The sequence below is a fragment of the Ostrea edulis genome, chromosome 5 (genome assembly GCF_947568905.1).
Source record: "Ostrea edulis chromosome 5, xbOstEdul1.1, whole genome shotgun sequence".
Classification (NCBI taxonomy): Eukaryota; Metazoa; Mollusca; class Bivalvia; order Ostreida; family Ostreidae; genus Ostrea; species Ostrea edulis.
Genome location: NC_079168.1, coordinates 37,491,471 through 37,508,164, shown reverse-complemented (window position 1 = coordinate 37,508,164; position 16,694 = coordinate 37,491,471). Strand labels below are relative to the sequence as shown.

General features: G+C 35.1%; 1 protein-coding gene across 6 annotated transcripts in view; it reads left to right on the top strand.

Moving 5' to 3' along the window:
- Positions 1 to 16,694, top strand: part of LOC125652452 (pleckstrin homology domain-containing family H member 1-like) — a 56,065-nt gene that overhangs the window by 22,419 nt on the left and 16,952 nt on the right. For 4 of the 6 annotated variants that reach the window (XM_048881670.2, XM_048881669.2, XM_056165944.1 and 1 more), the window contains 7 exons: positions 287 to 349; positions 8,550 to 8,708; positions 10,042 to 10,125; positions 13,380 to 13,508; positions 13,705 to 14,769; positions 14,925 to 14,976; positions 15,134 to 15,207. In XM_048881670.2, the coding sequence (XP_048737627.1) occupies positions 287 to 349; positions 8,550 to 8,708; positions 10,042 to 10,125; positions 13,380 to 13,508; positions 13,705 to 14,769; positions 14,925 to 14,976; positions 15,134 to 15,207 (1,626 nt within the window). Of the gene's footprint in view, positions 1 to 286; positions 350 to 5,663; positions 5,758 to 8,549; positions 8,709 to 10,041; positions 10,126 to 13,379; positions 13,509 to 13,704; positions 14,770 to 14,924; positions 14,977 to 15,133; positions 15,208 to 16,694 lie in introns of those variants that run through there. The other 2 variants (XM_056165945.1, XM_048881672.2) reach the window with 1 other exon arrangement.

Below are 16,694 nucleotides of genomic sequence, written 5' to 3'. Positions count from 1 at the left end.
TGAACTTTGGTTTCTAGGACAAAATTTAATTTTGATAGTTTTATTTAAAGTTTTGAAAGAAATCAGTTATTCTTCATTTCAGTAGATGAATTTCTTTAAGATGGTTTTGGGGAATGATGTCTTCCAGGTCTAGCTTATGATGTACCTATATAATTGTATGAATGCTCTTTAGTTTAAATCCTGTGATGTTTCTTCTTTGATTATGAAAATTGATAGCATTATAGGCCTTATTTTTGTCAGATATGATTTATTGCATTTTATCATTTTTGTCCTGGGATAATTTCAGATGAAAGATCTTGAGACCAAAAAGAGGCAAGCAGAGAGTCGAGCAGACTCGGCAGAGCAAAAGGTAAGGAATCAGAAAATTCCAGGAATCTGTTTACAGAGGAATGGGTGAAATTCAAGAGGGTTACACAATTATAATGGCTTAGATTATCTCCCCAAACCAGCCGATCATCCTGAAGAAATCCATTTCACTGTCATACCTTGGATTGTGTAAGAAATAGATTGATGGCTCATTAGCACATTCTTAGAAATGGCACTTTTTCCATCAATACCAAATACCTGTGTGGTCTGCGAATGTGTTAGTCTACAAGTTTTTACTGGCAGATGGGGTGAAACGCATTGTTTAGGGTGGAAATGTGACCATCAGCTTCAGGCTGATGGATTCCAATTCAGGGAACCAAACTATTTGAAATATTCTGTGAGTGCAGTGAGTGATTACAGGTGTTTCACACATGTTCAGTTTAACTTGGTTTTCCGCCATTGTCAGTTTATATGATCAAACGAGAACTTCTTTTTTTTTTGCACTGGATTTTTACCTATCATGTTTTATTATCACCTCATCAAAGTCGTATTTAAAGTTATGAGAGTTAAGTTTTATATTCGATTGCCCTGTCAGAATTAACAATGTTGCAGCCAATACCCAGTCCAAATGTTGACACTATTTGAATAAAAGATGCACTTTTCATGATTAGAATTAATGATAATTGACAAAAGTAATATCAGGAGATCTATAATATATGCAAAAACTGTCAGAACCACTCTAATCATTTTGACAACAGCTGATTATTAGCTGAGAGCTGGTGCGACACTGTAGTCTATCCTGTTAACTCTATATGTTAACGATGGAGGTCCATTGATTCTGATTATTAGGTCTGATTTACATTACCAAACAATGGGGTAATCATCACACATCAGCAGAACAACAAGAACCCGGTCAGTGTCCCATTCATTGATTGGTGGGATCAGATTACCAGGGGGTGCCCTGTATCTAGCCTCTATTGATTGACATCATTTCTCATCATTTCTTGTGTGGTGATAATTTTATATTTATCGAGGGACTTTATCATCAAATTTCCTCTGGTTGGTTGATGGGAAGTACCATTCAGATTTTGTCTTTTTTTGTTAACTTCTCCATATTGGTTTGACACTGAATAATAAATATGCTTTACCAAGCAACAAAAGTTGCTAAATATCACTTCAAGGACATTCACATACAGTATTGGAGGAGTTGAACAGAGCTTTATTTTCTCTGAATACTTGCACAGGGTTGTGATTGGTAATTCAGAGAATCTTTTATTCATTATGCATCTTGTCAAGTATGATACCAGGTATTCTATTGCATCATCCCTAGGTTCCCACCACACCTGAGTTGATTTATTTGTTTAATTTATGAAATCTATTGTATTCCTCACATCATATGCTATATAATTACTTCTTTTTAGCTCACTAGGACCATGGGATAGGGTTTCCATATTTCACATATAGATGCTTCATAGAAAGACCTTTCTTTTGGTACTAAAACCTCTGACCTAGTGACCTTGAACTTTGATCTATTTTTCAAAAACTTTAATCTGGACTCTATCTTTTGAACCAATGAAATAGGGCTTTGATATTTCACATAGAGATTCCTCAGTACCAGACCCAAGACCTTTCACCTAATGACTTTTACTGTGGACTTTTCAAAAAACTTTAACCTGGGCTATATGTTTGGACCAAGGGGAATAGGGCTTTGATGTTTTATATATATGTATGCCTCATGAAGAGACTTTTGTTTTGGTACCAAGATGTTTGACCTAATGACATTGGCCTTGACCTTTGATCTACTTTTCAAAAACTTTAATCTGGGGTATATCTTTTGAACCAAGGGTGATAGGGCTTTGGTACTTCACATATACATATCTTATTACAAGGCATTTGTTTTCTATATCAAGACTTTTGACCTACTGACCTTGACTTTGGACTTTGACCTACTTTTTTCAAAAACTTTAACATTGGCTATTTCTTTTGAGCCAAGGTGGATAGGGATTTAATATTTCACACATAGATGTCGCATGACAAGGCTTTTCATACCATATCATATCATGATATGGTATCAAAGCTTTTTGACCTGTGACCTTGAACTTTGACCTACTTTTCATGGTTTTTTTTAGCATGGCTACATGTTTTAATTTATGGGAGATAGTGCTTTGATATTTTACATATAGATGTCTCATGAAGAGACCTTTCTTTTAGTTTAAGACTTTTGAACTACTGACCCTACCTTATTTGATAACTTTTTTTACAATATCTTTTGATCCAAGGGGGATAGGGCTTTGATATTCCATACATAGATGCCTCATGACAAGGCCTTTTATTTGGTACCAAGACATTTGACCTCCTGACCTTTACTTTGAATCTTGACATTATGTTTCAAAAAGTTTTAACTGTAGCTATGTATTTTGATCCACTGGGCTCTAATATTTCAATTATTCAACAATAATTATGAAGCGCATTATCAATACTAAATTCTGAGTTGTATTAACTCATTTATGGGAGATAAATGTATAAATGTAAATGTATTAAAACTTTTCAGAATTTCCTGGAATTATGTTGTCTTTTAAAAGATTGTTTCACGAATTACCTGATGATTTGTATTAATCACTGCTTAGTAGATTCATTGTTTCCTGATCATATACTATACATGTTTATATGGTGTTTTTTGGGTGTATCTTTTTTTTTAAATCTTTAATATTTTTTCAGTGCTTTATAATGTTTACAATTGTTTCCATTGGTAGAAATTTAATGTTGATTTTGCGATTGGTACCAATGTTAAACAATGGTAATGTTGGCTGCCTTAAAAAAAAACACATGACATATTGGTAAGCCATTGGCAAAATATCTGCCACAAACTGCCAATGGTTGCTAATGGTGACCACTGGTACCTCTGGTAAAGTAATGGCTACCAGTGGTTATGTGTATTTTGGCCATTTTTTTTTTTTTTTTTTTCGATATGGCAGACTCAACAAGAACTCTAGGTGTTGTACAGCTAAAACAAAATTAGGCAAATTTCATGGATGCGATGCATGTATATGAATACAGGTCATCTTTTGATATTCTTTTGCCAAGGAAGCGTCAATTTTACCACATGTGCAACATTTTGTGGAGATTATTGCTCCACAGTACACTTTAAAGGGACTGATTCACGATTTCCCCATAAATTTTGTTTTTCACTTTAAATGATCAAAATCTATAGTCTAATATGTTTAGAAGGTTTCACAAAAAAATTAAGGTTATTCATCAAGACAGAAGCTCATTATAGAGAGTTTATTATTTGTTTTGAAAACAAAGATTGGAGTGTGTTATTGTTTACGAAGTTTTCAAAATAAAGGGATATTGATCCAAGTTTATTAGATATATCACATTTCAAGTATACTTTAAGTAAAACATATCATTTAAAAGTTAAAATTTGTGATCGTACAAAATGAAGATGCTTTAAATTACAAAAATTAACGTTTCACTGGTTTGTTTCTTTACATAAAAAGACTCGAGTCTTTGTTTACATAACACAGAATCAAAGCTAAGATACTGCTCTTATCCTTGCATTCAGACGGTCCAAATTTTGGTTGTCAACATTAAATGAGTTATATTTTTAATTTTTAACATAAAAAATGATAAACATTTCTTTCAAAAAACGTGAACCAGTCCCTTTAAATGATCTCAGTGTTTTCCCCTTTATTTTCTTTTGTAAAGGAATGATTGTGATGAAATATAGCTAATACTGGAGGACACAGTTCCGCCAGTAGCCATCTTGTTGGTCACACTGATAAACGAAAATCCCGCATTGGTAATTCTACCACAAATGTGGTTGTCCTGCAGAAATGGTTGCCAATAAATGTTGCCATTGGTAAACATTGGTATCAATGGTTTACCATTGGTAATTAGCACTAACCAATGGTAGAATTGTGAATGCACCCAATGTACAGTACTATTGCCCCTCGTTATAATTATACCACCCCTGCTTATTGCCTGAAAATCCTAAAGAACAGATTTCTCCCCATGTTAACACCCCAGTTATAATGCCAACCCTGCATAATGTCATATGCCATTGGTTTTCACAAACAAATGGTCAACTTTTATAGGGTTTACACTTTATAATAATGCCAGTTACCTAAGACCCATCCATAATCACATCTGTAATTTGAGAGCATTGTGGTGAAGTGTGACAGACTGGCGAAGGTATTCAGGTGGTCAGGTTAATAACAAATAATTGCTGAATTAAACACAAGATTATCTAAATGTTTATACAGAATGGAGCCAAAATGAATTTATGGAATTGAATTTCTTTTGACTGCTCAGTGAATTGTCAGTAATGGTGAATTCGTAATATTGCCACCCCCGCTTTATAGCCCAAATTGGTCTTGAACAAAAGTTGGCAATATATCGAGGGAGCACTGTATGTCACTTGGGCCCATAATTGGAATAAAGTATCTTGTATTTTAACAGCTTGCAGTTTTGCTTTTTAATTTAGATATGCTAATTTTTTTAAAATGAATTCTGGAATTATATATATATATAGCTGCTGTCATTATACAGCTCTTTTTCAACAGGTAAATGAATATAAAAGCCATGTAATGTACAAGTAATAAATCCTTTTCGTATCCAGATGTGAGAACAATGAAACTGGCTGTAAAGTGATGCCATCAGAGTTGTATTTCACTTGTCATTTTTCAGGGTCTGATAATGGCCTGCAAGTGGAAGAAGAAAAAAGACTGCAATAATATCTTTTCATTAACGCTGTAGTGTAGAAATCATTTTGAAGGCTAGCTTTTCCAGTTATTTACCAGCTCAGTTAGACTCTTAAGGCTTTTGGAAAGCTTCCACACAAGATTCTTTCTAAATATATAATACTACTTTTAGAATATATATTTTTGTATTCATAACTGTAGTATATTTAGTCCTGTCTGGCATGATTTTTGCAATGTTAATTTGACCTAGTCACTAAATACACTTATCAGATTGCCTTCTGTTTGCTCTTGCATCTTGTAAAAATTAAGATGAATGGTGTCTGGGCACTTATTTGTTGAGGTGTGAAAAATTATCAATGATTTTTCAAGGTCAGCAATAAGACACTTTGATTTAAATCTACAATTGTGTAACCGTCTTGAAATATGTGGTTAATTTAGTATGGGTATCTTGAAAAGAGATCTATTTCATAATGTTTATATATTATATAGAGCTATTATGTTGCCGAGTCAAATGAACCGAAAGGTCGAGACAAAAAATATATGCATGCATTTTGTATGCATACTGTCACAGAATTGTACAGACACACTAGGGAAACAGTGGGACACAGTAGGAAAACGGTGGGACACACTAGGAAAACTGTGTTTATTCCGTCTAGGGAGTTAACTGCAATATCTAATACAATACTGTACATTGTACATCATGTTTTGTTGTAATCCACAAGAGGCTTTTGTTGTCCGAATTCAGAAGGTAAACTTATAATTATTTTTTTGTATTTAAGTGCCGGTAATTTTTTGATGAATTACTCATTTGGTAACTTTCATTAAAAGAAGATTTGATACTCCATTATGCAACAATGATAAACACAATGCTGGACCTTTCATGGACTGCTATCTAGTATACAAAGATTTTTTAATGAAATATTTGGGTTGGGAATTCCTTAATTGATAGCTGTAGCTAAATGTACTGGTAGTTGATATATCCACTACTACGATCAATGCTGGTACTTTAAATTTTGATAGTATACATGAAAAAGGCATGGGTATGCCAATATTTATTTCTGGGTGTGAAATAATGGAGAATTCTTTTTAAATAAATTGATACAGGATCTAGTTATTGTATTCTGAATTAATAATGAGGCAATTAATTAAGCACATACTTCCAACCTGTGTAAGACAAATGCAATTAAGACAAAAATGTCTGTACACATCTGTCATTGGTGTTGAAAATATTGTTATATGCACTGGCTACCTGAGAGGAAATTTAATTTCATCAAGTCTTAACTTCCAAAAGCAAATTCAAATTTGTATAATTTTGTACAGCAATATTAATGACTATTTTCATATAAAGATAATGTACATGCATTGATATTTCATAATCTATCCAATATATGTAATTTAAAGAGCAGAACATACACAGTATAAAATCTTGATGGGCAATATGCATGTCACTTGGCTGCTTTCAAGTACGTCATTTACTTTTCAGAGAGGGCATATAAAGGCCTCTATTTTGGAGGTTAATGCAAATACCTCTAGTGGTCCACACATTCTGTTTTTCTGCTGGACATAGTTCAGAAAAATAACCACCAGATTATTGTGTCTTCTATCTGTTGTTATACTTTCACAACCAAATAAATCATGGTTATTGCCCAAACTTGTTTTTTAGCTCACCTGAACCGAAGGTTCAAGTGAGCTTTTCTGATCGCTTTTTGTCCGTCGTCTGTCTGTCCGTCTGTCTGTTAAACTTTTCACATTTTCGACTTCTTCTCCAGAACCACTGGGCCAATTTCAACCAAACATGGCCAAAAGCATCCTTGGGTGAAGGGCTTTCAAGTTTCTTCAAATGAAGGGCCATGTCCCTTTCAAAGGGGAGATAATCACAAAAATGCAAAAATAGGGTGGGGTCATTTAAAAATCTTCTTCTCAAGAACCACTGGGCCAGAAGAGCTGAAATTTACCTGAAAGCTTCCTGACATATTGCAGATTCAAGTTTGTTCAAATCATGGCCCCTGGTGGTAGGATGGGGCCACTAGGGGGATCAAAGTTTTACATACAAATATATAGGGAAAAACTTTATAAATCTTCTTCTCAAGAACCACTAAGCCAGAAAAGCTGAGATTTGCATGAAAGCTTCCTGACATAATGCAGATTCAAATTTGTTCAAATCATGGGCCCCTGGGGATGGATGGGGCCACAATAGGGGATCAAAGTTTTACATACAAATATATAGGAAAAATCTTTAAAAATCTTCTTCTCAAGAACCACTAAGCCAGAAAAGCTGATTTTTACATGAAAACTTTCTGACATAGTGCAGATTCAAGTTTGTTCAAATCATGGCCCCCGGTGATAAGATGGGGCCCCAAGGGGGATCAAAGTTTTACACATGCCCAAATATATAGGGAAAAACTTTAAAAATCTTCTCAAGAACCACTAAGCCAGAAAAGCTGAGATTTACATGAAAGCTTCCTGACATAATGCAGATTCAAGTTTGTTCAAATCATGGGCCCCGGGGGTTGGATGGTGCCACAATAGGGGATCAAAGTTTTACATACAAATATATAGAAAAAATCTTTAAAAATCTTCTTCTCAGGAACCACTGAGTCAGAAAAGCTGATTTTTTCATGAAAACTTTCTGACATAATGCAGATTCAAGTTTGTTCAAATCATGGGCTCCGGGGGTTGGATGGTGCCACAATAGGGGATCAAAGTTTTACATACAAATATATAGTTAAAATCTTTTACTCAATAACCACTGAGCCAGAAAAGCTGATTACCCCGGGGGGTAGGATGGGGCCACAAGTGGGGGGGGGGGGGGGTTTACATACAAATATAGGGAAAAGCTTTAAAAATCTTCTTCTCAAGAACCATTGGGCCAAAGAAGTTGACATTTACATGAAAGCTTTCTGACATAGTGTAGATTCAAGTTTGCAAAGGGTAGTTTGGGCCATAATAGGGACTAAGGTTTTACATGCAAATATTATATGGAAAGTCTTCAGATATGGGCCAAGGTGACTCAGGTGAGCGATGTGGCCCATGGGCCTCTTGTCTCATTACATACCATAAGGCTTATCATTTCAGATGTAAGGAATTAATATGCACATATTTCATATTCGAATTCATGACGATACTTTCACAAAAGTAGATAACTAGAAACATATGTGTAACATACATATACTAGTTTTTGTCCAAACTATCTTTTTTTTGTTTGTTATTGTTATCATAAGATATGACTTGTTACTTTCATATACTGTCAGCATGTATTGTCTCTTGATGATTTATAAGCTTTTTGGTGGGTAAATTTTTTGTGTTTTGAGAGACATTAGTGAGTAATTAGGGTCTTGATGGGGTGTTATAGTATAGATCTTCAATGAAGTTCCTTATTCATGTAGGGGTTTGAATTTGTGGCTACAATCTCTGTACCACGGAACCCAACAGAAATTAATTCCCTTCAATAATTAATGATTTTACAGTGCACCGAGTATAGTGTGTTTATATTTTAATCTTAATCAGGTATTTGTTAAATTAAGATCAATTTGTTTCCAGCTTCATCTGATGGAGCAGCAGCTTGCAGCCATTCATTGGTCGCCTGAGAGCACTGAGAACAGAGACACCAAGGTAGAGGATTTAGAGAAGAAGTGTCAGGAGAAGACCCACATGATCAGGTCACTGCACCAACAGTTAGAGGACCAGGAGAAAGCTCATGTAAGTGTATGTGTGTGTGTGAGGGGGGAGGGGGTCTCAAAGGGGTGTGGTCCAAATGATTACCGTATAACGGGTGTTTTCTGTGGTTGTCCATTTTATGTAGAATTTGCAGATTAAAAAATACACAAAATTTACCATTACAAAATATACATACATGCATAAGGATACATATAGGAATAATGCAACAGCAGAAATTGGAAACGCAGAATATATTTACTACCATTTACGGATCATTGAATCGCAAAAATTTCCAACCGCAGAAAATACCCAGGCTGTTATACGGTATGTCACTAAGGATCAGTAGAAAGCATGTGTACATGTAAGTGTGTAGGAGGATCTTAGAGGGATGAGGTGTCTCAGTCCTAAACAATTCAATCACTGAGGAGCAGGAGAAAAACACATGTAAGTGTGTAGTGGGATCTTGAACAGGAATGGGAACCAGCTCCACTTAAACATTTAAAGGATGCAAAGGAAAGCACAATCAGGGTACTGTGACACAACTGGATAGACCAGCAGATGTATGAGACTTGGGAGAAGGGTCTAGTGTAACTTACAATGGGTGATATACAGTATAGAATTAATTTTATTACTGGTATGGGTGAATACATGAACAGGTACATTCTTAGTAGTCTACAGTAGTCATTTGTAATTTGTTTAGTTATATCAAAACTTCCGTCTCTGTTATTGCTATGTACCATCTTCATTGTCAAAGAATTCATTTGCAGAAGTAAGTTTTACTGTCAGTCATAAATCTATTGTAAAATGTAGAATATCTATGTAATTGTATGATATAATCCTGTGTGAATAAGAGTCATCTAATACTGGGCCACTATTATTAAAGCATTAAACAAGGCTGGTGTTTTTCTATATCAGATTAATGTGTTTACTGGATGTAGGGCTCTCAGTTACCTTGGGAGGTGTAAAGATGTAGCATACATCCTATATTCAATTAGTGGGAGCTACTAAAAAGTGCAAACACTGCAGTTTAGTATTACCAAACAAGTCATTATTGTACAAGTCATGAAAAATTGATGGAAGCAAGTTTCACACTATCATGAATTCAATTCCTGCTTTCATCAAAGTGATGACTGTAATGTTTTTGTAACCAGCTACCATGTAGGACGTTTCCAACAGATAAAAGAAGTGTATTAAACCATGCATAATGGGATTGTCCTTACCATGAAGAAAACTTATAGAGCACTTTGTTCTTATTGAATTATGCATGTGGAGAAGGCCAAGTATTTTATTTAAGTATCTACACATACTCCCGGTTTTAATTTTATGTGATGTATTTTAAATCAATAATGCTTGATTTGGTTGACAATTGTTGTAGGTGTTGCACAGACAACAAGACGCTAGAGCTGTGGAAGAGAAGGCAGGAAGAATCAAGGAGTGGGTAACCAGTAAAATACAACAGGTATATAATATACACACATAGTGACCAGTAAAATACAACAGGTATATAATATACACACATAGTGACCAGTAAAATACAACAGGTATATAATATACACACATAGTGACCAGTAAAATACAACAGGTATATAATATACACACATAGTGACCGATAGATACAACAGTTATATAATATACACACATAGTGACCAGTAAAATACAACAGGTATATAATATACACACATAGCAGGGGTCGAAATTAACTTTTTCTACCACAGGCTAATTTTAGCCTGTGGGTAAAAAATCCACAGGCTAAAATGAAAACCTACAAGCTAAAATGAAAATAATGAAGCAGTGCTCTTTTTATATATATATTTTTTTTCAATCAATGATTTTCCCCATCATTACTGAGCCTAGTGGGTCAACAGGCAGCGTTTGGACAAGACACTAAGTTACATAAGTCATATGGTGCAATGTCTAGGTCTCTTGATTATCGCACCTCTAACAGTCTAATCCACGACTTGTTTACCGCAGGTCTAGATCCAGTCTTCCAATTTCATGCCACATCAGGGTTGTCACTAGTGATTTTTTAAAGCGAATACAGGACTCATGGTTTTATAAGCAGCACAATCACGAGTCCTATGACTTTTTTGATAACCGTCGACACGGTGAGAAATGCACGTCACTACAACCCGACCTCAATATGACAATAAATTTAGATATGACATTCTCATGATTCTGATAAAAATAACTACCGGAAGACTTGGTAAAACATAGATTCCGATATTTTTTGTAGATAAATGAATAACAAAAACATCATACTTGGAATTATTCAATTTAATCACCCCTATAGGTGAACAGGACTCGTGGCACATGTGGATATGCGATGTCCGATCTCTAAAGCATTTGTTTGACTCCGAGTTTCTTAAAAAATCATAAAAGAAAAATCCGGATAAAAACGGTTATTGAAATCGGTCGTTCATGTAAGCGTTTGTATGATTCAGAGTGCAAGTTTGAGAGAAGCGAATAGCGCATCACCGTATAAAACGGATACGATACGATCATAGTTTGTAAATCACCACTCGCTAAGATTTTCGAGTGTCCATTATTTTTACTCGCTATTTTTCAAATGTACTCGCATTTTGCGAGTATTTCTCGCTAATTTCGAGCCCTGACATAGTGACCAGTAAAATACAACAGGTATATAATACACACATAGTGACCAATAGATACAACAGGTATATAATATACACACATAGTGACCAATAGATACAACAGGTATATAATATACACACATAGTGACCGATAGATACAACAGGTATATAATATACACACATAGTGACCAATAGATACAACAGGTATATAATATACACACATAGTGACCGATAGATACAACAGGTATATAATATACACACATAGTGACCGATAGATACAACATTTATATGATATACACACATAGTGACCAATAGATACAACAGGTATATAAAATACACACATAGTGACCAATAAATACAACAGTTATATAATATACACACATAGTGACCAATAGATACAACAGGTATATAATATATACACATAGTGACCAATAGATACAACAGTTATATAATATACACACATAGTGACCGATAGATACAACAGGTATATAATATACACACATAGTGACCAATAGATACAACAGTTATATAATACAGACATAGTGACCAATAGATACAACAGTTTTATAATATACACACATAGTGACCAATAGATACAACAGTTATATGATATATACACATAGTGACCAATAGATACAACAGTTATATAATACAGACATAGTGACCAATAGATACAACAGTTTTATAATATACACACATAGTGACCAATAGATACAACAGTTTTATAATATACACACATAGTGACCAATAGATACAACAGTTATATAATACAGACATAGTGACCAATAGATACAACAGTTATATAATATACACACATAGTGACCAATAGATACAAGTATAGAACTGGTAACCAGTAAAATACATCACGATGTAATACACTCGTGTGGAGTAACCAGCCAGTGATACAACACACCTGAATTTATGAAATCAAGCTCAGGTCCAGAAGGAGAGATATGGGATTCAGACACACACACACCTCTTAAGATTGGTCAAAAGTACATAACATTGTACATGAATGTTAAACTAGTATAGGTTGGAACACCCCTCCCTCCTACCCTGGAAAAAAAATTGCCATGGAAAAATGTACATGAAAATCATTAGAAATGTGTGCCAAATAGTTCTTTTAGAATGAATGAAAGCAAAAGTCAATGACTGAAAGATGAAGGACAATAGGGTTAAAAGTATTGAACAATTGTAGCAGAAATATAACACAGAGGTACATTTGTAGCAGAAATATAACACAGAAGTACATTTGTAGCAGAAATATAACACAGAGGTACATTTGTAGCAGAAATATAACACAGAAGTACATTTGAGTTACGCACTGGGGATCTTACCTCTGTGTGTTGCTTGATATATATTTTGTTAAAAACCATTGATGTTAGTGAAAAAGTTCATATTCTAGTGCACTTTTCCATCAAATTTTGTTGTTATTTTCTTTTTATTTGTTATTGATAGTATTGTAGTTGTATCTACACATGTACAAGTTTGTGAAGTAGACAAGAAGCTTATGTGTGTAACTTTGAAATGAAAAATATGTTACTAGCCTCATAAATGTTATCAAAGGTCTCGGGGGTAAAAAAGCAAGGTGCAGTACTCTGATGACTGATTTATATTGACTGAAATGTCCAATAAAAACAACTTAATTGGTTCTGTTTGACTATAATAGTTAAAAAAAATCCATATAATTCGCTATAAATCACTATTTTTCCAGCATTCTTTCAATAATCTTTCTTGATTGACATTAAATGTAGTTTTTGTATGTTCATGATATGGTAATCTTTTTGTTTGTTATCACTTGACTTACTTTTCTTAGAGATGGTAATTATGATTTTGATCTTTAAGGATATGAAGGATTTTGTCCTTATGTGCCAAGTAAATCTTGAAAAAAACCCAACAAAAAACAAAAAGAAAACGCAGAGAAATGTCCCTTGTATTTGTTATTTGATACCTGTTTTTGAGAAATCCTAAATAGGTTGATCTCTATGTGTAGGATTTGAAAGCTTGAAATACCGACAGTATATTTGTTATTCTCTGGGGAAAAAAGAAGTTTAATAGATTCATCTGGAGAGGAAATTGGAAATACCTTGATTATTTTACAAGGCATTGTTATCTTGTTTAGATGGACAGTCAGAATAAGGAACTTCTACATGAGAATGAATTACTACAGGAACAGGTTAACATTCTCAGAGAGAGGCTCCAGGCACTTCCTGCAATGGCATCCAAGGAAATCTTCAGGCTTAGTCAACAGGTTAATATAAGATTCACAAGATGTAGGAGGAATACATTATAACATTTTCTCAAGGACATTGTTTATAAATATGTTATCAGTGCATTTCAGTTGGATATAATTGTAATTGATTTGTTCATTATTGGATTATTAGAAAATGTTGATACTCGATATGTGATTAATGTTAATGGGTTTTGATTTCACTCAACTTTTACAGGACATATACTTAGGCCAGTCATCAGAAGCTGAGTCCTCCTGTGTGTCGCCCGAGTCGAGACCTGTGTCGGACTTCACCAGCATTTCTCATCTTCTTGGCTCTAGACCAGTGTCCGAGTCTAGTTCAAGGCAGTATTCTCGTCCAGTGTCTGAGGTCAGCCCTGTACGAAGGCACTCTGATTCTTCATGGACTGAGTCAGTTAAAAAAGTTCTGAGGACCCAGAGTCTGTCGTTGCCCCCGACAACAGTGGAGCAGGATCAGGAAGCACCAGATTATGCCGAGTCAGACTCTGTGTCAATGTCAAGTTCAAGGTCAGCATCCATGGCATCAGATGAACCTCCAGAAATTCCAAAGAGGCCCTTAAAGTCCCTAATGGAAACTCTCAAGATGGAGGAAGGATCTGATGGAGATAACAATAATGACACATGTAGTATAACTCCACCCTCTGATGACGGTGTACAAACAGCCAATGTCTCGGATAGTGATGACAGTATGGTAGACATTGAAAATGTACCAATCTATCAAGAAGTGGACCAGAATCATGAAAGTACATATGAACCCAAGAAAGCAGCTCCTCCTCAGATAAAAATAGAAAGGAAAGTGTTCCATGATACTCACTTAATGGATTCTTTAATCAGTTCTAGTAATGGCAGTGAGGAATTAATTGGCCACGCAAGGCTCAAAATCACAGAGGATATCATTTCATTAGAAGTAGATAAAAATGGCAGTGGTTTAAGTATAGAAGACGAAATCATTTCAGTGACAGTGGAACCAGATTATGCAGAAGTCTGTAAGAATAAGACAACCAGGGTCTCTCCGGGTCCACCTCAGATGAAACAAAGCTCCCAACACAGCGTATACAAAAGCAGCCCAAACACTGTGCATGCCATAGCCACACTACCTCGCGTGCGATCAAAGGACCGCACCAAACCCGAGATAGTGTACAGCAGTGGACGTGTGTCAAATCACCTGACTCAGGAACACCGTCCCCCGCCTGTACTTGAGCCACATATAATTAGCCCCACTCGGAATGGAGGTGTGCAGGCTACAGGCCCACAGAAATGGGTAAGTATTCATTGCAGAACAGAATCTTAACCATCAAGTTGACATTTGTAAATAATTCAGCTACAACATAAGAACAGATTCTTTTTGGTGTAATGACACTCCATAAACCTGTAATTTACACATTGATTGGTGTACAGTGTACTATCTTTAAACAGGACAGAAGAGCCCACACAGTACCAAGGAAATTAAAGCCCACAGATCCAAAAGGTATATTTTATTTTGACAAAAGACTCTGGTTGTTCAAACTCTGTATGACTGGAAGGAATTGTAAGTTGCACATTTATACCTGTATTTTTATGCACCAGCAAATAGCAAAAGAAACGAGAACATTTAAAATGCACTCAAATTCTCCTTTAATTTCAAGATTCAGTGGAGCTCTCGGACGTTGCTAAGCTATACAAGGAATTAGATGTCCCAGTGTATGCCACTTTAAAAGGAGTAAGTTTTTCTTCACTGTATTTACTATAAGATATACAGAGTAAAAGCAGATCAAAAGGCAATGAAACCACACTTATGTAGCAAATGGTTTTAAAAGTTGGTTTTTAGCTCACCTCAGCTTTTCTGATTGCCTGTTGTCTGTCTGTCTGTCCATCTGTCTGTAAAGTGTTTACATTTTTAGCTCTTTTGAGGCGAAGGCTCAAAGAGCTAATCATATGGCCATACATGTATGTGTGGCATGCGGTGTGCGTCAACTTTTTGGAAAAAGGGCTATATCTCAAGAACCCCTTGGCCAATTTTTGTCAAATTTGTCACAGGGTATCCTTGGCCCAAGGGCTTTCATTTGTACTAAAACTAGGGTTGTGACCCTTTAACAAGGGGAGATAATTAGGAAAATGCAAACAAAAGTAGTGGTTGCTAAAAATCTTCTTCTCAAGAACCACTGGGCAAATTATCACCAAACTTATGCATAAGGATGGGGATAGGCTGTAGATAAAAGTTGACCTTAAATTTTGTTTTGTTAAAACTTTGATATTTTGCTTAGTATAAGGACTAGGATCATCAAATTTTGTCAGTTGATGCATCTTAGGACCTAATATCATGTTGTCTCAAAAGTAGGTCATGGTGACCTACTTTTTGAATTTCGCAGGTAATTATTATTAAATGGATTTTGATGCATATCTTGGACACTTTTGAGCCTATGATCATCAAAAGTTTTCAGTTGATGGATCATGGGACCTTGAAGTGTCTCATGTGAAAAGTATGTCACCATGACCTACTTTCTAAATTTTATGGCTAATCATTTATGAATACATTTTAGGTTATTATTTCAGATACCAAGAGGTTTAGAATCATCAAACCTTGTAAGTTGATGCATCTAGAGGCCTCGAAACATATTTATTAAAAAAGTAGGTCACAGTGACCTACTTTTTGAATTTTGCAGACCTTCAAATTTCACATTTTCAATTTTAGATGCATATTTTGGACACTATGAAAACTAGGATCATCAAACTTTGTCAGTTGATGCATCTTGAGTCTTCATAGTTTGTTGACCAAAAAGTAGGTCGCCGTGACCTACTTTTGGAATTCGACGGCTATTTTAATATTTCAGATACTATTTGACTTACAATTATTAACATACATTAATCAATTATAACATACATTAATAGGTTAAGTAACTTCATTTTGTAATTATTTTGATTGCCTAATCTAATAGTGTACTGTATGATATCCCCTTCATACACTATCATATGATAGGTCTTTAAAACCTTGTTAATTGATGATTCTTGGTTAGTGAGAATTTTTGCCTGTTCTACAATGTATCAGAAGAGCAATTCTAGGCCCATGGGCCTCTTGTTTACTTTTCCTCCAGAAACACTGGGCCAATTTCAACCAAACTTGGCAAAAAGCATCCTTTGGTGAAGGACATTGAAATTTGTTCAAATGAAGGGCCATGCCCCCTTCAAAGGGGAGATAATCACAAAAAT